This window comes from Sapajus apella, unplaced genomic scaffold, assembly GCF_009761245.1.
Source record: "Sapajus apella isolate SASKATOON/1434 unplaced genomic scaffold, GSC_monkey_1.0 scaffold7, whole genome shotgun sequence".
Lineage (NCBI taxonomy): Eukaryota > Metazoa > Chordata > Mammalia > Primates > Cebidae > Sapajus > Sapajus apella.
The window spans coordinates 20,052,210-20,078,998 of record NW_022436947.1 but is presented as its reverse complement, the minus strand read 5'-3'; the positions used below and the strand labels follow the sequence as shown (position 1 = coordinate 20,078,998).

The 26,789-nt window shown below is 35.8% G+C and overlaps 1 protein-coding gene across 1 annotated transcript in view; it reads left to right on the top strand.

Moving 5' to 3' along the window:
* CPED1 (cadherin like and PC-esterase domain containing 1) overlaps window positions 1–26,789 on the top strand; it is a 306,287-nt gene that overhangs the window by 56,084 nt on the left and 223,414 nt on the right. The window contains exons 5-6 of the mRNA XM_032276171.1: window positions 10,905–11,011; window positions 26,022–26,097. Coding sequence (XP_032132062.1) covers window positions 10,905–11,011; window positions 26,022–26,097 — 183 coding nt within the window. The remainder of the gene's footprint in view (window positions 1–10,904; window positions 11,012–26,021; window positions 26,098–26,789) is intronic.

Below are 26,789 nucleotides of genomic sequence, written 5' to 3'. Positions count from 1 at the left end.
CTTCTTGGGGTGAAAAGACCAGATTTAATTAGATTTTATGGCCATGGTCATGTTTTATAGTTCATTCAGGGATCTCAAGTTTCTGTACATACAATTTCTCTTAAATTTAATTCTGAAAATTGAAATAGTCAACCCAGTAAACATCTGCTAAGTGTCTACTATAATCAGTGTTAGAAACAATAAGGTGACTGTTTCTTGTCCTTAAAGAACAATCATAAATAAAATTAATTATGACTGCTATGGTACAGATCTGTAGACTCACTACATGAAGAGTGCAAAGTAAGGAATTGGTTAATGCAATTTGAGAAATTTGGGAAGGTACAGAGGTATTTGCAATGGTTAACATATATCCAACCAATCTTGTGGTGGAATCAAGTTATAGGCCCTAATCTATCATCAATAAGCTGAAAATGTACTCATGAACATAATATTATGTACTAATCCTTATAAAGAATGGATACAGGTAAAGACTTTGTTATTTAATAGAGATTTTATAATTTAGTTGTGAAAAAAAGGGTACGACGAATGAATAGTGAACAGTTAAAATATCCTCACATATATATTATAAAAGAATATTATTAATTACTAAAAACTTAAACATCTTTAGTACTTCACCTTAAAGAAAAAAAGCTTAGGAAATCATCTTTGTTGTACCCTTATGGAATATGATAGACTAATGCTGTGAATAAGTGAATAATGGGGCTTAGCTTTTGTAGCTTTGTATTCCAGAAGCTCTTGGACAAGTTTATTTTCCAAACTACACTTTATAAATCTGTTCTGCTTCAGACTAATGTGTAAGTGTTCATAGAAAATTTCCAATATGTAAAGCACTGGAATTTAAGCACAATGAATTATTAACTTTGTTCTTCTCATGTTTATTTCCCCTCTTTTATCCTTACCAGCTAAAAACCAAAATTTTATTTATTTCCTTTTTATTACTATTATTCTATTTTTAATTTCTAGAATAGAATTTCAACATACTGACCTTTGATTGATTGAATTATAATTGTTTGTCTGCTGTTCACATGCACTTATTCACAGATTCACGCATTTATACATTTTACAGATATGTGGCAAATGCTTCTTACATTCCAGGCACTATTTTAGGTACTGAGAATATAGCAGTGAACAAAACAGACATAGCTTCTGCCCTCATGGAGCAGACATTCAAATTGGGAGATATAATAAACAAATATAAAATAGGTATGTATATATATACATATATATAATCTGTCAGATGGTGGTACATGCTATGAAGAAGAATAAAGCAGGAATAGACTTAATATTCTTTGATTTTTATTAAGTATGCCAGAAAATTAAAATTGCCATTCCTTGAAAATAAGCAGCATTTGATGCTCATATGAACGATGCTATCTCAGAGTTCTCTGTTGTTCTCTGGATTAAATTATGGATCCTGCAGATGTTATGAATGAAAGAGGTCATTTGTGAGCCAGGAAATGAATGTTTACTTTATGGCAGCCTGTCTATGAGAGACTGGAAATATTCTAAAGGCAGCCTCACTCCTTAAGGCAGATGCTTGATTTTAAAACAAAACAAAACCCTCTAAAAATTGCTCTTACTTTTAACACTAAAAGATGTTAGATAGTTTCTGAGAACACTTAGAGAAGGATAAAAACTATAGTCAGTGCCATTTTATATCTGAAATAATTGATCTGGACCCTGATATCTCCTTCCAAAATTGTCTGAAGAGTTTTCATCTTTTCCAGAGTTAACACTACGAAAGCATGATAATGATTAGCGTTATCAGCAGTTTTGCTTTAGAGTGTTTGGGAGATGCCTGTAGATTTTTCACATTTCTGTAATTACGAGATGGGGACTGGAGCATCCACATCCTGTTTTCCTAGAATTATGACCTATGACCTTTCTATTTAAGACCTTGGTGAGCCTAATCAGGAAGCTCTGATTTCTCTGTAACAGGGAAAAAAATAATTTTAACCATAAAAAAAAAAAACTAAGAAAGTTTTAAGGATTTATTTTCAAAAATAGGTAGAGGCCAAGTACATATTTACATAGGAAGATTTAACTTTGATTACCAGTGGTATTGCTAATAGTGTGATGGGGCACTATACCTGGGTGACGGTCTGGGGATACCTGAGTTATACCTGCTATAGTTATTTCTTCCTCCCAGCTCCCAAAGAAAAACAGATGCACTGGACAGTAAGAAATAAGGGCTACAGCTGGGTAATTTCTGTGTCTGTTTCCTCACTTTTAAAATACATGAAATAACATGTAATAATTATTTCTACTCCACAGGGCTATTGGAAATATTACATAAATTAACACATGTAAGGCATCAATAGCTAAATTTCTTTGTTGCTTCTCTGTTTTCAGAGTACATAATGGTGTGATGTTCAAGAATATGGCCACTAGAGCTAGACATCCTATATCCAAATTCTCTTCCCACCACTAGCTGGAAGGGTGACCTTGGGCAAGTTATTTAACCTTTATGGGCCTGTAAAATATAGAATAATAATATCAAATAGATTATTGTATGGGATAAATGAGATAACATAAATATGTGAAACAATATTTGGCACATTATCAGTTATTCAGATATCAACTAATATCAATTATTAGCTGTTGATATCATTATTGTTACTACTATTTCTACTACTTATTCATTAGTGGTGGCTTTGGCCCCCAAATCCTAATGCAGTATTCTAAAGAGCAAGGCTAAATCACACAGTTGTCCTTTTTCCCATGCCAGGAGAACCTAAAAGGCATTGCCCAAATTGACCATGGGCTTTGCCTGTTTTCAGCTAACATAAATCTGATGTCTTAGCACTTCTTACTCTAATGTCAACCTTCTCAGTGCAGAGAAAGCACATTAAGAAAGACACAAAGAAATAGTGTTTACTCCAGTGCTTAGAAAGAGCCTGTCCTGGCCTGCCTTACAAGAGCTCCTGAAAAAAAGCACTAAACAAGGAAAGGAACAACCAGTACCAGCCATTCCAAAAACGTACCAAATGGTAAAGATCATTGACACAATGAAGAAAATGCGTCAACTAATGGCCAAAACACCCAGCTAGCATCAAAATGGCAGGATCAAATTCATATATAACAATATTAACCTTAAATGTAAATGGGCTAAATGCCCCAATCAAAAGACACAGAATGGCAAATTGGATAAAAAGTCAAGATCCATCGGTGTGCTGTATTCAGGAAACCCATCTCACATGCAAGGACACACATAGGCTCAAAATAAAGGGATGGAGGAAGATTTATCAAGCAAATGGAGAGCAAAAAAAAAAAGCAGGAGTTGCAATTCTAGTCTCTGATAAAATGGCCTTTATACCAACAAAGTTCAAAAGAGACAAGGAAGGGTATTACATAATGGTAAAAAGATCAATGCATCAAGAAGAGCTAATGATCCTAAATATATATGCACCCAATACAGGAGCAGCCACGTACATTAAAGCAAGTTTTTAACGACCTACAAAGAGACTTAGACTCCCACACAATAATAGCAGGAGAATTTAACACTCCGCTGTCAATATTAGACAGATCAAGGAGAGAGAAAATTAACAAGGATATCCAGGACGTGAACTCGGATCTGGACCAAGCAGACCTAATAGACATCTACAGAAATCTTCACTCCAAAGCCACAGAATATACATTCTTCTCAGCACCGCATTATACCTACTCTAAAATTGACCACATAATTGGAAGTAAGTCACTCCTCAGAAAACTCAAAAGAATGGAAATCATAACAGTCTGTCAGACCACAGGACAATCAAATTCAAACTCAGAATTAAGAAACTAACTCAGAACTGCACAGCTTCACGGAAACTGAACAACCAGCTCCTGAATGTCAACTGGATAAACAATGAAATGAAGGCAGAAATAAAGATGTTCTTTGAAACCAATGAGAACAAAGACACAACATACTAGAATCTCTGGAACACAATTAAAACAGCATCTAGAGTAAAATTTAGAGCAATAAATGCCCACATGAGAAGCGAGGAAAGATCTAAAATCGACATCCTATTGTCAAAATTGAAAGAGCTAGAGGAGCAAGATAAAAAAACTCAAAAGCTAGCAGAAGACAAGAAATAACTAAGATCAGAGCAGAACTGAAGGAGATAGGGACACAAAAAATCCTTTAAAAAATCAACAAATCCAGGAGCTGGTTTTTTGAAAAGTTCAACCAAAGAGAGAGATTGCTATGCAGATTAATAAAAGAAAAGGATCAAATAGATGCTATAAAAAATGATAAAGGGGATGTTACCACAGATTCCACAGAAATTCAAACCATTATCAGAGATTACTACAATTCTATGCACATAAACCAGTAAATCTGGAGAGCTGGATAAATTCCTGGACAGTTGCACCCTCCCAAGCCCTAAACCAAGAAGAAATTGAAACCTTGAATAGACCAATAACAATGGCTGAAGTTGAGGCAGCAATTGATAGCCTACCAACCAAAAAAAGTCCAGATCCAGATGGGTTCACAGCTGCATTCTACCAGACATACAATGAGGAGCTGGTACCATTCCTTATGAAACTATTCCAAACAATACAAAAGGAAGGAATCCTTTCCAAATCATTTTATGAGATCAACATCATCCTGATACCAAAACCTGGCAGCGACTCAACAAAAAAAAGAAAACTTCAGGCCAATGTCCATGATGAACATAGATGCAAAAATCTTCAATAAAATACTGGCAAACAGATTGCAACAGCACATCAAATAGCTTATCCATCATGATCAAGTAGGCTTCATCCCAGGGATGCAAGGCTGGTTCAACATACACAAGTCTTAAACATAATCCACCACATGAACAGAACCAAAGACAAAAACCACATGATTATATGAATAGATGCAGAGAAGACCTTCAAAAAATTCAACAGCCCTTTATGCTAAAAGTCTCAATAAACTAGGTATTGAAGGAACATATCTCAAAACAATAAATGCTATTTATGACAAACCTACAGCCAATATCGTACTGAATGGGCAAAAACTGGGAGCATTCCGTTTGAAATCCGGCACTAGACAAGGATGCCCTCTGTCACCACTCCTATTCAAAATAGTATTGGAAGTTCTAGCCAGAGCAATTAGGCAAGAAATAAATAAATAAATAAAGCGTATTCAATTAGGAAAAGAGGAAGTCAAATTGTCTCTATTTGCAGATGACATGATTGTATATTTAGAAGACCCTGTCATCGCAGCCCAAAATCTCTTAAGGATAAGCAAATTCAGCAAAGTTTCAGGACACAAAATTAATGTGCAGAAATCACAAGCATTTCTATACACCAATAATAGACTAATAGCCAAATCATGAGCAAATTCCCATTCACAATTGCTACAAAGAGAATAAAATACCAAGAAATACACCTAACAAAGGATGTAAAGGACCTCTTCAAGGAGAACTACAAACCACTGCTCAAGGAAATAAGAGATGACAACAACAGATAGAGAAACATTCCATGCTTACTGTTAGGAAGAATCAATATCATGAAAATGGCCATACTACTCAAAGTAATGTATAGATACAATGCTATCCCCATCAAGCTACCAATGACCTTCTTCGCAGAACTGGAAAAAACCACTTAAACTTCATATGGATCCAAAAGAGAGCCCACACAGCCAAGACAATCCTAAGCAAAAAGAACAAAGCTGGAGGCATCATGCTACCTGACTTCAAACTATACTAAAAGGCTACAGTAATCAGAACAGCATGGTGCTGATACCAAAACAGAGATATAGGCCAATGGAACAGAACAGAGACGCTGGAGGCAATGCCACACATCTACAATCATCTGATCATTGACAAACCTGACAAAAACAAGGAATGGGGAAATGATTCCCTGTTTAATAAATGGTGTTAGGATAACTGGCTAGCCATGTGCAGAAAGCAAAAACTGGACCCCTTCCTCACACCTCACACTAAAATTAACTCCAGATGGATTAAAGACTTAAACATAAGATGTAACTCCATAAAAACCCTAGAAGAAAACCTAGGCAAAACCATTCAGGACATAGGCATAGGCAAGGACTTCATGACTAAAATACCAAAAGCATTGGCAACAAAAGCCAAAATAGACAAATGGAACCTAATTAAACTCCAGAGCTTCTGCACAGCAAAAGAAACAATCATTGGAGTTAACTGGCAACCAACAGAATGGGAAAAAAATTTTGCAATCTACTCATCTAACAAAGGGCTAATATCTAGAACATACAAAGAACTAAAACAGATTTTCAAGAAAAAAACAAACAAACCCATCCAAAAGTGGGAGAAGGATATGAACAGACACTTTTCAAAAGAAGACATATATGAGGCCAACAAACATATGAATAAATGCTCATCATCACTGATTATAAGAGAAATGCAAATCAAAACCACATTGAGATACCACCTCATGACAGTTAGAATGGTGATCGCTAAAAAAATCTGGTGACAACAGATGCTGGAGAGGATGTGGAGAAATAGGAATACTTTTACATTGTTGGTGGGAGTGTAAATTAGTTCACCCATTGTGGAAGAGAGTGTGGCGCTTCCTCAAGGACCTAGAAATAGAAATTCCATTTTACCCAGCAATCCCATTACTGGGTATATACCCAAAGGATTATAAATATTTCTGTTATAAAGACACATGCACACATATGTTCATAGCAGCACTGTTTACAATAGCAAAGACCTGGAACCAACCCAAATGCCCGTCAATGATAGACTAGACAAGGAAAATGTGGCACATATACACCATGGAATACTATGCAGCCATAAAAAATGATGAGTTAGTGTCCTTTGTAGGCACATGGATGAATCTGGAAACCATAATTCTCAGCAAACTGACACAAGAACAGAAAATCAAACACTGCATGTTCTCACTCATAGGCACGTGTTGAAAAATGAGAACACATGGACACAGGGAGGGGAGCATCACACACTGGGGTCTGTTGGTGGGGGGCCAAGTGGGGGATGGAGGGGTGGGAGGTTGGGGAGGGATAACATGGGGAGAAATTCCAGATGTAGGTGACAGGGGGATGGAGGCAGCAAACCACATTGTCATGTGTGTACCTATGCAACAATCCTGCATGATCTTCACATGTACCCCAGGACCTAAAGTACAATAAAAAAATAAAATATCCTTGGAAAAAAAGGAAACAAAGAAAGAAAGAGCCTGTCCTAGGCCATTTACAACAGAAAAAAGTCCAATGAGAGGGTGAATGAAAAAGAGATGAGGCACGGCCCAGGCAGGAGCAGATTCTGGGCCACTTTTGCACTCCAAGTGGAAAGAAAAGATGTAAGAAGAAAATGATGATCAGAGACAACTCTTGATTTTTCCAGGCTCTGAAAGGAAGGAACCCTAAGAGGCTAAGCTGCAGCCCTTACCAACTTTAATGTAACCAACAAAAAGTTCTTGGAGTTGAATCACCTTCCCCAATCTTGTGGAATAGCGTGTTAAATCTAGAGATCAAAGGGTATATCCAAACACCACTCTAGGACCAATTAACCAAATAGCAGTTTGCCTGATGTTATCTTAACAAAACCAATTTATCTAATGAACAAATCTAATTCATTAAAAGCTAATAGATGGAATATCAATTTGTCAAATGGCCAACTCATGGAAACGTGGCACACTATTATTTTATACCAGGTCTAGAATTGTGTGCTGCTACCAGAGACAGAGCCCAAGCCGAGCTAGGGCCAAGTGCCAGGGTAAGAGACCATGGCAAACTGGAGAACATATGGGAAGTAGCTCCAGCCAGTCACTGCTTTGTAGGATATGGACCCAATGTTACCAGAGCTCTGAAGTTTTAAAACAAAGGCTGAAATCTGAATTTTCTATGTAAATTGTGCTGACATTTGCATTTTGGCAAATACTTAACATTAAAACAAAAACAACATGAACACTGTCCAGGCCAAATGCATCCCTTCTGAGGGCTTGATTTGCCTGTGTGCCTTTAGTTTGCAATCTCTGCTGGAGACCTTGGGCATCTGCCTCTTAAATGTTCATGCTTTCAGCTGTGAAATGTGGCTCCAGAGCCCCGCAATATATAGTAATTTGTAATTGTGCTGGTGTACAGATTTGTATCCCAAATGCTCCAAGGCTAACTTCTCAATGTGATTTACTTAGCTAGTGAAAGTGCTTTGATCTCTGCCCAGTTTCTACATTTCAATGTGGCTTTAGGGTTTTTTAACAAAATTTTAATACCTAGTACCTCTCATAAAACAAATAAAACTTCATTAAAAGAAGAAAAAGGGCTTTGGAAAGCAGGGGATGGAGTTGACTTCTAATGCTGGAGATAGAAATGAAGACAAAATAAAAAGGTCTACTAAATATTTAACTAGGAAATAGCTTTGGGGACATTGAGGTAGGATTCAGTGTGGGTAACAGTGGGCGTTTTGAGTGGAAACAATCAGCATTTTTAGAACATGCTAGTAAGCATTTGGAAAGAAGGTGTATGAAGAGATTACTTGAAATTTCAGTTACATTTTACTCCATTTTAAGAAGAGATTTGTGTACTATACAGTATTTTTGAATTATTTTTTAATTTAAAATATTAAATATATTTGAGAGATGAGGGACTCACCCTTATGAATGCCAAGAAACTGTGTTATGCTTTATGAGTTATCCTACTGAGTTCTCCCACTTTGTTTTTAACGTTTAGATCCCTCAAAGGGATTTCTGAGGGCAGTGACTTTCTGCTTTTTTTTTGCTATTTACTTTCATACTTTGAGTACAATGTTCTGTTCGTAGAAGGCTCTTAATAAATTCAATGCTTTGAATTATTTAAATGTGTCTTCCCCTTTTAAACATTTATGGCTTAAATAAATATTTCTATCAACTCTAGAAATTATGTGTGTACCTTGAGTAGTGAAGAGGGACAGGCCTTATACATAGAGGAATATAAAACTTACTCTGTGACCAAAACACTGCAGGTCATGATTTGAAACCCTTCTTTGCATATCTTTATCTTCTTAAAATATTTAGTTGGGAATCATATAACAGGAGGTTTCTTCTAGGGTTCTAGTATTTCCAGGACTAGAAATGATACTGAATAAAAGGTCTTTGTGTTTTGCTTTGAATCCAAATCAAAAGGTTTTTGGGATGAAAAAGCCAGGTGCACTTTTAAAATAAAGTATTGGAATCATCATATAGTATTTGGTCTTGCCTAAAAGAATCAATGGAAACTTTTCGTGAGAGTGTATGGAACACGGTAGATCTTGCAAGCCTAAGGCCTGATTTGCTACATGATGAAATTTCTCTCATCCCCAAATCAACTGCTGCACTTCTCCTTGCCTCTTTGCCTTATTGTGCTGTCTTTCAGCATCTTGGGATAAGTCAAGCAAACAGAGAAGTTCTAGAACAAGAGCTGGAGTTCAGTTGCCTGGACTCCTTTGTTTGGCAGAGAGGTTTCCCTTCCAGCAACAGGACAATTAAAAACAGGGGAACCAGTAGGCCAGACAGCACAGGACTGATGAAATTGAAAAGGACTTGATTGGTGGGGAGTGAAATTTCATTTCTAATTGTCATAGATCCCTCTTCCTTATTAATAATTTTCTTAAAAAGCCTTTCTTTGGAAACATTATGCTTCTCAAGTGAGAAAGTCTGTTGAAAAATTTGAAAAGAGAGGTATTTGAAGAAGGTGGTTACTTCGTACCTTTTTAGAAGCTGCTGTATCTAATGCAGGAGATGACTGGTGAGGTCTGGCATAAAAAATTACTTGGAATATTTATCTCAGGATTGATGAGCAAAAGAGCCTAGATATATAGAAATTGTTTAATTGTTTTCTTAAATTAGATTTTCATCCAAAATGGGGACTGTTTCCCAAGTAATACCAATTCATTTAGACATTACCCAGTGAGTTCCTGGTTATTTTTGAGATCTCTATTTCCATATTGTCTCTGAGTAACATTAAAAATTGAAGTACATTTCTTCTGTTGCTTTTATTGTTGTTTTTTCTCCATGAGGCAATGTGTTTACCATTCTCTCAAGGGATAGTTATTCATGCGTTATTCAGGAAATATTTCTACAGCCCCAATTATATGCAAGGTATTTTACATATATATATATATATATATGTAGATATATTTGTAGATAATCAAATATATATATATAATCAAAGCAAATAAAGAAAAATAAACTCACATATATACATAAATGTTAACTTTAAAATGTTCAGAGATTAGGCAGGAATGTACCCTTCTGAGATTACTTTGGCAAGTTACTATGATTTACTGGCAAAGAGCTTCGTCCTTGATGAAATAGCTGAAATATCATTTGCTTTGGTCCATGCTATACTCCATAGTTTGAACTGAACTCTGCTGTGTATAACTAGATTAGAAATTCCTTTTTTGCAAAACCTGTCATTTTAATTTTCATTGAATTTTATTTTCTGCCTGTTACAACATAAACATTACAAAAGTATTTTTGATGTTTAGATTTATGGAAAATAGTGGAAATATCCAAGCCCAGAACAAAATATTTGGTGTTTTCACTTCTTATCATTATTTGATTTCACAACTTTCTTCCATCTTAAAAGATTGTATTATTTTTTTCTCCCAAATCTACAAATAAGACTTTATTAGTTTATAAAATAAGGGACTTATTTTATAATAAGACTTATTTTATAAAATAAGTCTCTTATTTTATAAACTAATCTCAATGTATTCTAATCTCAATCTTTTAAATGAATTTTCTAAATGTCTTTAAACAAATTTTCTATAGAATACAATACTAAATATAAAAATACTAGGCTTCTAAATTTAAAAGCTGAATTTTGGTGATTTTGTTGACTTTTTATCAAGTATATTTGGGATCAGTTACTTGTGTTTTAGAATTTAAATAATTACATTTTTTTTAATTTGAAGAATTAAATATTGCCTTTAAAATATCTGACGAGAATTTGTTTGTTTTGAATATTCTTTTGCTTTTAGGTGATCTGGCCTCTTGGGATCTGCTCATTTGCCTGTCTTCTAAGAAAGCTGAAGGAAAACCCTGCATATCCAAGGAAGTCATGTGCCAGTTAGGTTTACATCAAAAGGTAATACTCTCAAAATGTGCACAGATTTTATCAACTCTACAGATATTAACACTGGCATTTCTTGGTCTATAATGTTTAAGAGTCTTAAAGAATTAGAGTTATTGTATCTTTGGAGAATCTTCCAACTGGCCATGCCTTATATACTTTACCATAAAATAGTCACCATTTTTTGTTTAATAAGACCTCCCTCAGCTTCAGTTGCTGCAGATACTGTTGTTTCACTCAGTAGGACTCAACTTTATCTAGAAATCTGTAGCCTATAAAGTGTAGGTTAATCTGACAACTTGTTCATCTGAAGTGGTGAAGTCTTTATGTCTTAGATGACTGTTCTAATTTTTTCTAACTTAAGTTGGTATCTTAAGTTGCAAAAAAATTTACAAAATTTCTAATTACCTTTTAAAATTGACATTTAGTACTTACTGTTTATATTGTGTGAACTCTTGTAAATGGTTTTAGAAAACTTTACTAAAAATTATCCAGTGTTTGCCATGTGCTAGTTACTTCGCTGGAAAATTTACATATTGTTATCTATAACAAATCTGTAAGAAAAGTGCCGAAACCAATAGCTATTATTCAGCCCTTAACTAGAGATGGAGTAGTGTACCCAGATTACTTGCTATTCCTACAATTGACCATCTAGATAACCCCTTTCATCTAAATCTTCACCATTTTGGCATCTGGGCTGAGCATACTCTTTTGTGACTCTATGTACATCTCTGGCCATTCCTCCTCTGTTTTCTTTACAACCACCTTTTCTCTGCTCATTTTTGAATGCCTGTGTTCCCTAACAGCAATCCTGAAATTTCAACAACCATTTGTGCTTGAGATTCACAAATCTACCGAAAGTACAGAGCACTTTCCCAGGCTTTAGGGTTGCATAAGCGACAGGCTGCTGAACATCTGCACTTGGATGTTCTACAGACATATGAAACTCAACCTGGTAAAAACTGACTTTTTCTTTTCCTCAGTGAATTATCTTCTGCTTTTGTGTTCAGAAGCTCCAGAGCTTCTGTTTTGTTGGTTATAAACAGAATCACCCAGTCTGTCATCTCCCAATATAGAAATTACCCACTTTTGTCATTTCCTAAGATAGAAGGCCATCACCCTTGAGCCCTTCCTTCCTCTTCCTTGTCATCAGCATTCTATCAATTACCAGTACTACTGAATTTAACTTCTAAACATGGGTTTTTGGTTTTGTTTTTTTTGAGACAGAGTCTCCCTCTGTTGCCCAGGCTAGAGTGCAGTGGGGTGATCTCACCTCATTGCAACCTCTGCCTCCCAGGTTGACGCAATTCTCATGCTTCAGCCACCCAAGTAGCTGGTATCACAGATATGCACCACCATATATGGTTAATTTTTGAATTTTCAGTAGAAATGGAGTTTTGCTGTCTTGACCAGGTTGGTCTCGAACTGTTTGCCTCAAGTAATCTACCTGCCTCGGCCTCCCAAAGTGCTGTGATTACAGGCATGAGCCACCGTGCCTGGCCTTCTTCTAAACATTTCTCACATCTGTCAACTATTCACTGTACTTACTACCTTTATTCTGGACAGATAATCATCACCTCTTACTTGGGTTATTGCTAAATCTTCCTCACTGGTTTTTCTGAAGCAAATATTTTACCCCTGAAATCTATCCTACTCACAGTTATGAGATGAAAAATATAAAATGGTAAATTAGCCTTTTTATATCTGTGCTTAAAATGTTGTGGCTTTTCATCAACTCTTGAATAAAGTCTTAATATTTGCTTTGTATTAGGCTTCTGGAAAGAATCAAATGCCATATTCATAAAGGTGTATCTGAAGACAAACTAATAAATAAACTATTTACAGAGGTTTTGGCAGTGTAAAAAAAAAAACTGAAAGGCCTAGTGAGGTGCTCAGGAGCCAATAACATTATAAAAGTTTCACCACACTGGGTTGTAAGAGGGATATGTAGAAGGAATGGTTTAGGTAGAATCTAATGAGAGCTACAACCAAGAAGGAGGTGTCCTCGGAAAGGTGCTGTAAATTTAGTGGAGTATATAGCCTTTACACAGACCTGCAGAGAAGGAGCCTTGGGGATAAACACCCCACCTCTCTATAATCCCACCCTCCAATCTCTTGCCAATGCCTCCCTTTGGTCCAAGCTAACTGTTAGTCAAAGTGCAAGAGATTTCTCTGTGATGCCACCCACAAAAGTCAGCCTCCTGGGGGACAGAGCAGGGGGCAAAGACCTAGAGAGCCAAATGGTGAATATTTAGCACAATATTCAAGATTTTTTTGTGGGAGGCTTCTGCCTAACAGTACCCTTTTCTTATCTCTTTCTAACTGGGTGTCATGCTGCAAATGTTATGAAACTGCTTATTATTCCCTAAACGCCTGTGCTGTTTTCCATCACATACCTTTGTTCTTACTGTTTTGTCTGCTGTCCACCTCTCCACCTCAATGATTTTCAACCAGGGAGAGATTCTGTCTCCTCTAGTAATAGTTGGCAATGCCTAGAGACATTTTTGGTTTTGCCACATCTAGGAGGGAAGGTTGGTACTAGCATCTATAGGTAAGAGCCATGGATGCTGCTAAATACTGTATAATGACCACAACAAATAATTGTGTGGCCAGATAAGTTCATAGCAGCAAGGTTGAGAAACCTTGATGTGGTCCCTTGGCTTAAAGTCAGCTGCTTAAGTCCATTAGATTCAGCACCACTATCACCTCAGAAGCTTCAAAGCTTCTGTTTTGTTGGTTATAAGCGGAATCACCCACTCTGTCATCTCCTAAGAGGGAAATCTGGCCTTCACCCTTGAGCCCTTCTTCTTCCTTGTCATCTATAGTCTATCAGTTGCCAATACTATGGAATTTAACCTCTAAATAATTCTCAAGTCTGTTATCTATTCTTTGTACTTACAATCTTTATGCTGGGCAGATGATTATCATCTGGCTCTCCCTGTTGGAATTGTGTGCACTCTGTAACATTGTTAGTTGTAGTAGTTCTGTTTTCCTAATAACTTTGTTACTGTGCTGTGAAGGATTAAACATGTGAATATATAGTGTACATGCTATTCAATTGAGAATTGGTGAAATGCGTATAACAGCTTATCAACATGTGAATATACTGGTACTTGATAGCCTCTTGAGGAAAATTTGCTTCCAAATTTTGAGCTGGAAGGTCACCGGGATAACTTTAGAGTAGAATTGCAATACATGGCTTTTTAGGTTTTTGGTACATATGTTAAGAATTATGTACAAATTGAAATGTCTATACTAATCCTCAACTAATAAAATCTCAATTATGAAAGACAAAAAAAAAAAAAAAAAAAAAAAAAAAAGCAGCTTTCCCGTCTATTTCTCAGCTGGTGTCTTCCTTGTACTTAGAAACAGTGTTGTTGGTATGCTGTTTCAGACCATTACACTGAAAGCATTGAGGAACACCCAATACTACTTTGGCTGCCACTGATGGCTCCTGTGATAGTTAAGTTCCCAGCCTGGGGTGCAAAATGTCTCCCCACAGCTGCGAAATTTTTGAGATGCCCAAAGTCCTTGTGTTTCATCAGTCCTATCTGAATTGAGACTAGACCTTGTTCAGTATAGATCAAGGAGAATATTATTCTATTTAGCTCAGTTTTTCACTTTGTTTACTGAGCCTCAAAACGTTGGTTGGCACTTGGACAGCACAGAGCTACACATAAAAACTCTTCCCGTGACTCTTATCCCCTCTCCCAGGGCTTTTGTGGTCAGCTCTTGCGCCATCACTCACTAGCTAAAGGATTTTGATTATGTTATTTAATCTCTGTAGCCTTCAATGTCTTTTCCTGAAGTAAGAAGACATTAGACACTGGACAGTTTCCAAGACACCTGCTAGCTTTAAGTCTGCATGAGTCACTGGAGATGAGTGGAATATGTGATGAGAAGAGAACAGAACAGATCAGCCAGCGATGGCAATGGAGAAGACAAGAAGGGGGTTATGGGTGAAATAAGCAGAAAGGAAAATTATAAAGTACAGTGCCAGTTATTCTGGGATTCTCTTAAATTTAAATTTTTGTTGTTTTTTTGGACACAGAGTCAAACTTTGTTACTCGGGCTGGAGTACAGTGGTGCAACCTTGGCTCACTGCAACCACGGCCTCCTGGGTTCAAGTGATTCTTGCACTCTGCTCAGCTTCCTGAGTAGCTGGGATTACAAGCATGCACCACCTCACCTGGTTAAAATTTTTTTATTTTTAGTAGAGACGGGGTTTTGCCATGTTGGCCAAGCTGGTTTTAAACTCCTGGCCTCAAATGATCTGCCCGCATTGACCTCCCAAAGTGCTGGGATTACAGACCTGAGCCACTGTGCATAGCCTTAATTTTTATTTTTGACATAATTTTAGACTTGTAGAAAAATTGCAAAAGTAGTACAAAGATTTTTTCAAATACCTATCAATAGGCTTACTTATTGAAAGTCCGTTAGACTCATCACCATTATCACCTCAGAAACTTCAAAGCTTCTGTTTTGTTGGTTATAAGCAGAATCACCCACTCTGTCATCTCCTAAGAGATGGAATCCTTCTGTAAGGAAGGGCTATTCTTTCTCCTGCATTTATTTGTTTATTCAATAATTTATTTATGTCAGTAAGGGCTAATGGATATTTATTGTATCCTATGGGTTATAAACCAGTACTATTGTTATTAATTTTTTTGTTGTTGCTCAAATTGTTCCAGCTTTGGTCATTGAGAGCTTTCTCATGTTGGCTCCTAGTACATACAATAACCATGGTACATTCACCAAAATAAGAAATTAATACTGATACAAACTGTTAACTCAATTGTAAATGTCATTTAGATAGCATCTTTTTTTACAAAAAAAAGTTTGCCCCTTTTCTGCTCTAGGATCCTATCTAGTACCCCTTATTGCACTGAGTTTTCGTATCTCCAAACTGTCCTTCAATCTGAAAGTTTTGCAATTTTTTTTCTTTTTCTTTCTTTCTTTCTTTCTTTTTTTTTTTTTTTTTTTGTTTTTGAGAAGGAGCTTCGCTCTTGTTACCCAGGCTGGAGTGCAATGGCGCGACCTCGGCTCACCGCAACCTCCGCCTCCTGGGTTCAGGCAATTCTCCTGCCTCAGCCTCCTGAGTAGCTGGGATTACAGACATGCACCACCATGCCCAGCTAATTTTTTGTATTTTTAGTAGAGACGGGGTTTCTCCATGTTGACCAGGATGGTCTCGATCTCTTGACCTCGTGATCCACCCACCTCGGCCTCTCAAAGTGCTGGGATTACAGGCGTAAGCCACCGCGCCTGGCCCTGCAATTTTTTTTCTTTCATGACCTTGACATATTTGAAGAGCCCTGGTCAGGTATTTTGCAAAATGATCCTCAATTTGGATAGGTCTGATGATTTCTTCATAAGATTATGAATCTTTGGCAATAATTTCATGGAAGCAGTCTACCCTTCTCAGGGTAAAATATCAGGGGCATGTGATGTCCTTGTCTCTTGTTACTGGTGATGTTCACCTTGATCACTTGGCTAAGGTGGTGTTTGTTGGATTTTCCCCCCATATGATTAATAAACATCTTGGGAGATAATACTCTGAGACTGTACAAAGATCCTGTTTTTCTTCAAATTTTGCCCATGAATTTTAGGATCCAGAGGTGGATCTTGCTCACAACAATTTTTATTCTGATGTTCTAATGGTGATTCTCTTTTTCTCTTATTACTTTCACAATTATTAATTGGAATCCTTCTGTAAGGAAGAGCTATCCTTTCTCCTGCATTTATTTGTTTATTCAATAATTTATTTATGTCAGTAAGGACTAATGGATATTTATTGTATCCTATGGGTTATAAACCAGTACTATTGTTATTAATTTTTTTGTTGTTGCTCAAATTGTTCCAGCTTTGGTCATTGAGACCTTTCTCATGTTGGCTCCTGGCCCTTTTGACATGTCATGTGTTTTTCTTTCCATGAACACTTCTTTACTTTTTAGCATCATGAGATACTCTAAATTCATCTTGCATTTTTCCTGTCCCAGGCTAGAATTAACCATTTATTCAGGAACCCCATTCCTGTTATTGCAGAATGATATTTAAAAACAAAGATCTGGGTACTAGGTGTGCCCATTGCTATTAGGATGTCACTGAGTTTGAGCTCTCTCAGCAGAGAGAGCTTGGAAATGTCTGTATGTATACTAACCCATGCAAGTAATACACTTGTACTTATTTCTGTATCTGTCTCTCTAAATACATATTAAAAATCTGATTCTTATCATGCCCCTGTTTGCCATCCACCACCACAAGGTTTATCATAGCCTTCTGCTGTCCTCATTTGTAACTTCTTTCTCAGACAGTAAGAAAATTGGATCTCATTTACATCATATTTCCCTATTTGTTTAACCCTAGCATACCCATATATTCACTTCAGAATTGTTAACCTATACCCTTGTGAGAAACAAATTTACTTATAAAAGTGAAAGTTTTTTGTGTGGTCTTTTTGTCTAATAATATTTAGTCAAAATATTGTTTTCTGAAGTTAGGATGTATCTTTACTCCTCCCTCCCTTCAGTGTGTCTATGTCACTCATTAGTAATAGAGTTAGGGTCATTTGCAGGAATTTGTATATTATTTGAGTCCCTACCTTCCACTCCCACTGCAAATCAGGGTTGAGGTTTTTTTTTTTTTGATTTACATATAGTAAAATTCATTCTTTGTAGTTTATAGCCCCTTTTGACACATGCATAGAGTTATGTATCCATCCCCACCCCAAGTGATGGCAAAATGGTCTTATTAGCTCCAAAATTCACTTGTGCTGCATCTGTGAAGTCAGCCCCTCCTGTGATCCCTACCCTTAACAATCACTGACTTATTTTCTGTCTCTATTTTTTTTTAAATAGAAGGTCATATAACTAGAATCATAGTTTGTAGCATTTGGGGTCTGGCTTATTTCATCTTAGCAAACTCATTTAAGATTCATTCCTGTTGTGTCAATTAGTACTTTATTCCTTTTTATTGCTGAATAAGTTTCCATTTTATGGATGTACCACAGCCTGTTTATTAATTCAGAAGTTAAAAGACATCTGGGTTTGTTCCAGTTTATGTTCCATTTATCCACAATGAATAACACTTGTCATAAACATTTGCATGCAGGTTTCTGTATGACCGTATGAATATAAGTTTTCTCTCTTGAGGGTGATTCATATGGTAAATATATGTTTAAGAAACTTTTAAAACTGTTTTAAATTTAAAAATTTTTTAATTGTTTTAATTTTATGAAGCTGCCCAACTTTTCTATAAATATGGCAAGTTGGAGTTCATTTTATTTAAAAAATAGAAAAAGTCACACATGAGAAATTTCTTGCCTTCAAGGTTACCTTTACACTAAATTAACTTTTTTAATCTTTCCATAAGCATATCATTTATTTTGTACTTTTATCTGATTGTGAAGCAGTATTTACATAGCTATCATAATAGTTAATTACACTGAATGTGGGTATATTACACAAACACTAGCATGAATTACAGGTGTGACATAAAATATAATTATATGTGTAAAAATATAATTATATTTTAAATTATAAAAATATATTATAAAAAATATAAAAATTATATTTTAAATTATAAAAATATATATTATAAAAATATATATAATTATGTAAATATAGATATATGTTCATGTAGTTCAGTTTTTCTGTTGTTGCTAGTAAAGATTCACTTTATTCTCTGATGATCACAAGGTCCATAGTCAACACTTGGCTTATTTTTTTTTGAGATGAAGTCTCTCTCCGTCACCAGACTGGAGTTGCAGTGGTGCAATCTCAGCTCACTGCAACCTCTGCCTCCCAGGTTCAAGAGATTCTCTTGCCTCAGCCTCCTGGGTAGCTGGGACTACAGGCATGCACCACTATGGCTGGCTAATTTTTGTATTTTTAGTAGAGACGGTGTTTCACTACATTGGCCAGGCTGGTCTTGAACTCCTGACTTGTGATCCTCCCACCTTGGCTTCCCAAAGTGCTGGGATTACAGGCATGAGCTACCATGCCCAGTCAACATTTTGTTTTAGTGAATGACTTGAGCAGTAAAGCCTATAAAGCACATTTATTTAAAGACAATTGTTTTTATAGAGATGTTTCGGAAGCTGTTAGAAAATACAGTTTCTCTCAGAAATGGATAGAAATACACTCACTTCCTGAATATTTCAAAATAGAAGAAACCAAAAATAGAAACAAAAAATCAAAATTTTCAATGTGTTTTATCTATAATTCTATTTCTCAGAATTTACATATTATTCTTTCTGGTCAGAGGATTGAACAAAGATTATAGTAATGATGTTATTTATGATAGTAAAAAATTGGAACCAAAATAAGTATTCTGGAAAACTAAATAATGCACATGAAACTCATCTTATTAATTCATGATTAATCACATGGAAATGCTCATAATAGGAGTAAAATAAGCAAATCAGAAAACAGTTTATACGTTCCAAATCCAAACTGTGTTTTTTAATATGTGTAGAAAAATACTGAATAACTAAAATGTTAGGAATAGTATTTATTTCTGTTGGAAAAATTATGAGTAATTATTGTTTTCCTCTTTATATTTAATTATTCTATCATACATGTATGTTAATTCTACCATCAGGAAAAATACTGTTTTAAGAAAGGGCAATCCCCTACTTAAAATAGGTTTATTCTGCCGATTCTTATTTTTTAAAAAAGCAAAAAGCAACAACAAACAATCTTAGTTGAATTGATTTAGCAGTTGGATGAGGCAATATCATTATTTCCTATTCATTTAAGTATGTGAGTTGTGAATTACTGCTTTAGCAGATAGCCCTAAACCTTTATCCCACACTCAGTATCTTTTCCATTCTCGCTCCGCATCCCCTTTTCACTCTTTACCGTGTTCTCCTAATTCTTATAAAACTTTAGCTAAAATAGTGACAATGAAAGCATCAGTAACATTTACCATTTAAGTTTTCAAATCTTCTCTGGGATATGCTCTTATATTATTTTTAAAGTCATTTCTCCATTCCCTTTCCTCTTTCTACTCTCTGGAACTGCTGTTCATCATGGGTTAAACCTCTTGGATTGCTTTCTAATTTTCTTGATACCAGCTTCACTTTAAAAGAATTCATACATCATATTTGAACTTATTTATGAGGTACATGTGATATTTTGTTTCATGAATAATATGTGCAATAATCAAGTCAGAGTAGGCTACTCATCACCTTGAGTATTTATTATTTCTGTGTGATGAAAACATTTCAAGTTCTCTCTGCTAGCTATTTGAAATATAAAATTTCTATCTTTTTAAAGAATTTCATCTTTTCTTTTAGATTCAGCAGTACATGTTTAGTTTTGTTACCTAGGTATATTGTATGATGCTGAGATTTGGAGTATGATTGATCCTGTCCCCCAGGTACTGAGCATAATACCTAATAGTTACCTTTTCAACCCTTGTCCGCCACTTCTCTAGAAGTCTGCAATTTCTCTTGTTGTCATCTTTATGTCCACGAGCACCCAATGTTTAGCTCCCACTTATAAGTGAGAACATGTGGTATGTGATTTTCTGTTTCTACCTCAATTCACTTAGGGTGATGGCTTTACACTAAATTTAGACAAATACCATTTATCAAGATGAAGGCTACAAAAAACCAGAGAGGCTTGACCTGCAGAATGTCTCAGTAATTTTATTATTGATTTTATTGACTCATTCATTTATTCATACATTTATTTATTCATCTATCCCTTCACTGTTTCTACAATTATTTATTAAACATAGTTATTAAGCTTTATTTTAGGTTCTGGGAAAATAGCAATTAACAATGCCAACAAAAATATCTATTCTTGGAAGGTTAGACCATTTATGGGTAGAGAGGGGGAAAATAATTACTAAGTAATAATATGATAGATGGTAAAAAGCACTAAGGAGAAAAGTAAAGCAAGGAGACAAAATATTGGAGAATTGGGTTTAAGATCACCAAGAAAGTGACATTTGAGTAAGGCCTGGAAGACAGGGTGCTCCCCATGCCAATGTCTGGGGTAAATCTACTGAGACTCAGAGGAGAGGAACCATAGGCCTACAATAAAGGGAGAAAGTCTTGTTTGTCTGAGGAACATAAGGAGTTCCCTGCGGCTGAAGTAGAGTGAATGTAGTAGGAGGTGAGAGCAGAGAGGTACCTAGAGCTGTGAAGCTCAGTGATGGGGACATGAGAACCCTGGTAAGGACTGTGGGCCTTTACTCTTGGCATGTGGGGAGTAATTGAACAATTTTGAGCACACAGATGACAAGTGACATCAGTGCATTTGCATTTTTACAGAATTGCCTTGTTTTTGTTGAAATAAGCTATCCAGCAAGGAAAGACTAAAACAGGGAGACTAATTTTTGTAATAATGTAGGTCTGAAATGAGAGTGACGTGGGCTAGCAGAGTAGCAATGGGGTGGTGATATGTGGCCAGATCCAGAAGATATTTTAAAGGTATAAATGACAAATAATAATAGCTCACACTTGTATCTCCTTTCTGTTTGCCAGGCACCATCCTAACTGCTTATGTGTTCATTTACGTCCATTATTTACAGATGAGGAGACTGAGGCACAGAGAGGTTATAAAACTTGTCTAAGACCTCCTAGCTAATAAAGCAACCAAGATTCAAACTTAGGCAGTCTCATTTCAATTTTATGTTTTCTTAATCATGTCAATAACACCTTTTGAAGTAAATATTTAGGCAAAGCACTTGGAGCATAACCTAATGAGTATTCTTAAGGAAACACAAATTCTAAATGATACATATAGATAACTGTCACTCTCTAGCAAGAATAATTTAAAGCTTTATGAACCATGACTATTATGTAAACAGCATAGATATTCAAAACAGAAGTTGTTTCAAATTCGTTGGAGATGTTGTAGAATTGTCAATAACCTTGTAAATGAACAAAGAGAGGACAGTGGCTCAAATTAGGATTACTAATCACATTAGAGCTTTACAATTTTAGTGCTTAAAGAAAATGGTCATAAGATCTGTTATTGAAAATAAACCACCAGGACTCTTCCCAGTCAGCAGAATAGTAACATGAATTTAAAACTCTGTTAGTCTGTGTGATGATAAAAGTGAAGTGAGGTCCATTATTTGGGGTAACACTAAGTTTAGTAATTGGGGCTGTCTCACCTCAAGTAGGCAGGTGAGGTGCCAGTGTTTCAAAAGCAGAGAGACTGATTTCTAGCTCTAAATTGTTATATAATTGGCAGTCCCTAAAGCTGGGATGCTGTTTTTAGTACTTGGAGCACTGAGAACTACCAAAGTGGCTATTATTTTAAAGCATCCCTGGGAATTTTCAGATGAATTTGGTGGAATGATAATTGCACTTGAGAGACATAGGGAGAAAAAAGATTTTTTCCTTTGATTCGCTGGTTCTCCTAATTTCTTGTCATTAATTCTTTTCATTTTGGATGACAATGAACAGCTTTGGGAGAAGTTCTAATTTTTGTTCAAATAAAGGCATGAACATCTCTACAGATATGAGGAAAAAGAGCATTTCTCTAAAATACAACATGATGTGTCTGTCACTCTCAATGTTCAGGAATAATCAAAAAATCAATTCCTTCCCCCTCCAGTGTTTTCTTATGCTTTATAAATAGTTCAAATTCAGGTGTCTGCTCTCTCTAATAAATTACTATAGATTTAGTTTTTTTATTTATAAGCACTACATAAATGGTTATAATTAATATTATAATTTTCCTATTAATAGACTGTCTCAAAGAATTTTTTTTAACTTTTGCTTCTGACAATATGTAATAGAAACAATTTAGATGCAGATTATCACAAATAGGGATTGGGGAAATATATATTGGGATAGAAATCTTTTAAACGCATATTCTTTTTTTCGAAACTTAACCTCATAGAAATATCATAGGGTTTAAATGTTATTATCCTTTTATCTGTGCATTGTAATCCTTTCAAAGATATGAAAGGATGTGCTAAATAAAGAAAAATAAGTCTGTGTATAAGAATACACACATACACATAGATGCATATTGTATGTAAGGCATTCAAACCTAATACAAGACTGGTATTAATGACAAATGATGATTTGGATAATGATGTATCAGTGTAGGTTCATCAAGTATAACACATGGCCCACTCTAGTGGGGGATGTTAATAATGGAGGCGGCTCTGCATGTGTTGGGGCAGGGAGTAGATGGGAAATCTCTGTAACTTCTGCTTAATTTTGCTATAAACTCAAAACAGCTCTAAGAAATAAAGTCCATTAAAAAATAATTATTGCAGTGTTAGGCTGGAGAAGTTCATCATATAAAAGTCAGCTAATCCAAATTAAAACTCCTTTGATGATGTTCCACTTAATAATGATGCAAATCTTATATATTTTATGATACATATAAAAGTAAAAATAAGAGTATTGCTGGGTTTAACAATTAAAAACTTATAATCTGTGTAATATAGTTGAGTTACCACAGCTGTATGACACATGACCCTTGAATGTTTTTCCTTCTTTGCTCTGTTACTTTACTCAGTTTAACTATTTAGTTTGGTGCTCAGTTCCAGAGTAGAATAGAGGCGATATTTCTGGTGTCACATGTCACTACGGTTATGTCATCAGCCATGCTATCGATTCTAAAGCTGCACTTTGGAGGAAGGAACACAGGGAGAAGTCATTGTGTGGGTGGTAGGAAAATAGAAGGCAGAAGGATAGAACAATTGCTTCCCTTGGCTTGGCTCTAAGTTTTTGAAGTGCTTTGTTGGTAAAGACAAGGTTAGCAATGGACCTGAGTCAGTCCAATACTTAAATGCTGCTTACCCAATGCTGATTTTCTTCCTGAGTCATATTGTTAAAGATTCTATTAATTTACCAGCAACTGAATGATTTTGCCCTATTTAGGGAAAATGGCTCAATTTCACTGATTTTTGAAGCTTTTCACAGACTAATTTAGAAGGATACTTTCTGAACTTAAAAACAAAAAACAAAAAATTATCTCTATTATGGGTTCTTTATACTTTTGCAGTCTGTTCCCTCCAGGCCTTCTTAAATTCTGAATTGAATAATTCAGGTTTTCATGAAAACTCTTCTTTTTCTACATTTTGTTCCTGAGATTTCTCAATTTTGGATTTGAGAAACCAAGACAACCTTGAGATTGAAAGTGTGCTGCACTTACAGCCTTTTCTCAATTCTCAGTGCAAGTGAATGTAAGGGTTGTCAACTTTGATATGGTTTGGCTATATCCCCACCCAAATCTCATCTTGAATTGTAGCTCCCATAATTCCCACATGTTGTTGGAGGGACCCAGTGGGAGATAATTGAATCATGGAGACAGTTTCCTCCATACTATTCTCGTGGTAGTGAATAAGTCTCATGAGATTTGATAATTTTATAAAGGGATTTCTTTCCCCTTTCACTTGGCTCTCATCCTCTTGTCTGCCACCAAGATATGACTTTCACTTTCTGCCATAAAGTGTGAGGCCTCCCCAGTCACGTGGAACTGTGAGTCCATTAAATCTCTTCTTCTATAATTCCAGCACTTTGGGAGGCCAAGGTGGGTGGATCAAGAGGTCAGGAGTTCAAGACCAGCCTGGCCAAGGTGGTGAAACATCATCTCTACTAAAAATACAAAAATTAGCCAGGCGTGGTGTCAGGCACCTGTAATCCTAGCTACTTGGGAGGCTGAAGCAGAGAATCGCTTGAACCTGGGACGTGAAGTTTGCAGTGAGCCGAGATCATGCCACTTCACTCCTGCCTGGGCAACAGAGCGAGACTCCTTCTCAAAACAAACAAACAAACAAACACTTCTTCTTTTTATATAAATTACCCAGTCTCAGGTATGTCCTCATCAGCGGCATAAAAAAGGATGAATACACATTTAGGTGTCCTTGCGGACTGTTACAATGTAGTGTTTAGCAATGCCACTGGTGCAGAATGATAACAGTGGGTTCTGCTGAAGCTTGGCCTCATTCATACAGGATCTGGGCTGAAGTTTGTCTTTCTTATAGCTAATATTGGGGAAAAGAAAGTTTGCTGAACACATGAACAGGGTTAATAAGGTAGCAAAGATTGGGAACGATTTTGTCGATGCACTCTTCCCAAGCACTTTAAGTGAATCAATTTTTAGAACTGTATCTTATTGATTTGGTAAAAATCTTAGAGCATAATTGGAGCTTAGAGATCAAAAGCTCTGAATGCTTTATTTTGTAAGTGAAGAAACTGAAAAAAAAAAAAAAAAAAAAAAAAAAAAGAGCAAGTTATGATTTTCTTAAATGCCAGAAGTGGGCTACCACCCCTGTTTCTAGTTGCCTCACTTCTCCAACTGCACCTGGGTTCTTTCTAACAAGTCATGCCAGCAGAACATAGTGGAGAAACTACAATACTTTATTAGAGTGTTAATTTGAAAGTAATCAATAATGTCTCAAAAATGAATCTGATTTTCAGGCTACTTTATACTGATCTCTTTCTGTTGGCTTTAACAAGGTTTTCTCATATTGGGTTTTAGTTTGGGGATTAAGTGGATGATGTTAGTTAATCAATCTGTAAATTCATGAGAGAAGGGAAGAATTAAAGTTGTCTGTATCTTTTCCCTTATAATATTTTCAAATTCGTATATTTGAATTTATGATATTTACAAAGCTTTCTAGAAACAAGTTTTGGTTGAAGTTTTGTGGGTGACTGGGTTTTATATTTAGAAACAATAATGCCCTTAATACTGTTTATGAAATTTTGGTATAGGTTTAACACTGAATTACCACTAAACATCAAGTTATTTGTGTTACTATATTAGCCACAAGTATTTCTTTTTATATCTAGCAAATATCACGGCTTCAAAATATGAAAGTGTTTTCAAAAGTTGTCCCAAATTAGTTTTATGTTATCAAATAAGCTACTTCATTATTCTGGATTTGCATGGTGACTTGCAGAGATTTGAAGGTGAGTTGGTGGTGGTTTATACAATGCATCACATCTATACTTTCTGTTTTTGTGTGTGTGTGTGTGTTTGCTTAGTTTTGCTTTAGCATTCATGAATGCCTCACTCACTAGAATCATTTTCATTCCTTTCAGGCAAATATATTACCAGAAATACAGCAGCCACTTTGCAGAAAGGAAGGATTATGTCAAATAGTTAGAAGATTCCCAGGTAATCTTTCGTTTGCTTCCTTATGCTTAAACATGTGAGATATTCAGGCTTCCTCAGCAGACACCAGCTAACACAGTCTCAGATCAGCATCTGTGGCTCCTTTGTCTATCAATTCCACAACCACAGATCTGCCACAGTTCACAGGCTTTGCCAATGGAAAGACCTACAGTGAGGAATACAACCATACCATTGGTGTTCTTTTAGCTTTGCCTTCTGATTTGCCAGATGAAAATATTTCTTATTCTCCTTTCCCTTTGTTTTTAAAATAATGCTGCTTTATTTTAAAAGTAATAATTACAGTAGTTCTTAGTTATGTAATACTTGTTTTTTTTCCTCAAAGTATATATTTCTTTATAATTAAATTATTCTGATCCTAAAAATCTGTTTCTCCTTTCCGGAATCTTCTCAATTTTTCTGTGTGTTTAATACAGGACACTGAATGAATAAATTCTGTGTTTTAACTATGTTAGGAATTTGGGACAAAAATTACCATCTTCAGTTTCCTCATAGGTTCCTAGAGTCAAGGACCTAGAAATAGAAATTCCATTTGACCCAGCAGTCCCATTACTGGGTATACATCCAAAGGATTATTAATCATCTTATTATAAAGACACATGCACGCCTATGTTCATTGTGGCACTATTTACAATAGCAAAGACCTGGAACCAACCCAAATGCCCATTGATGATAGA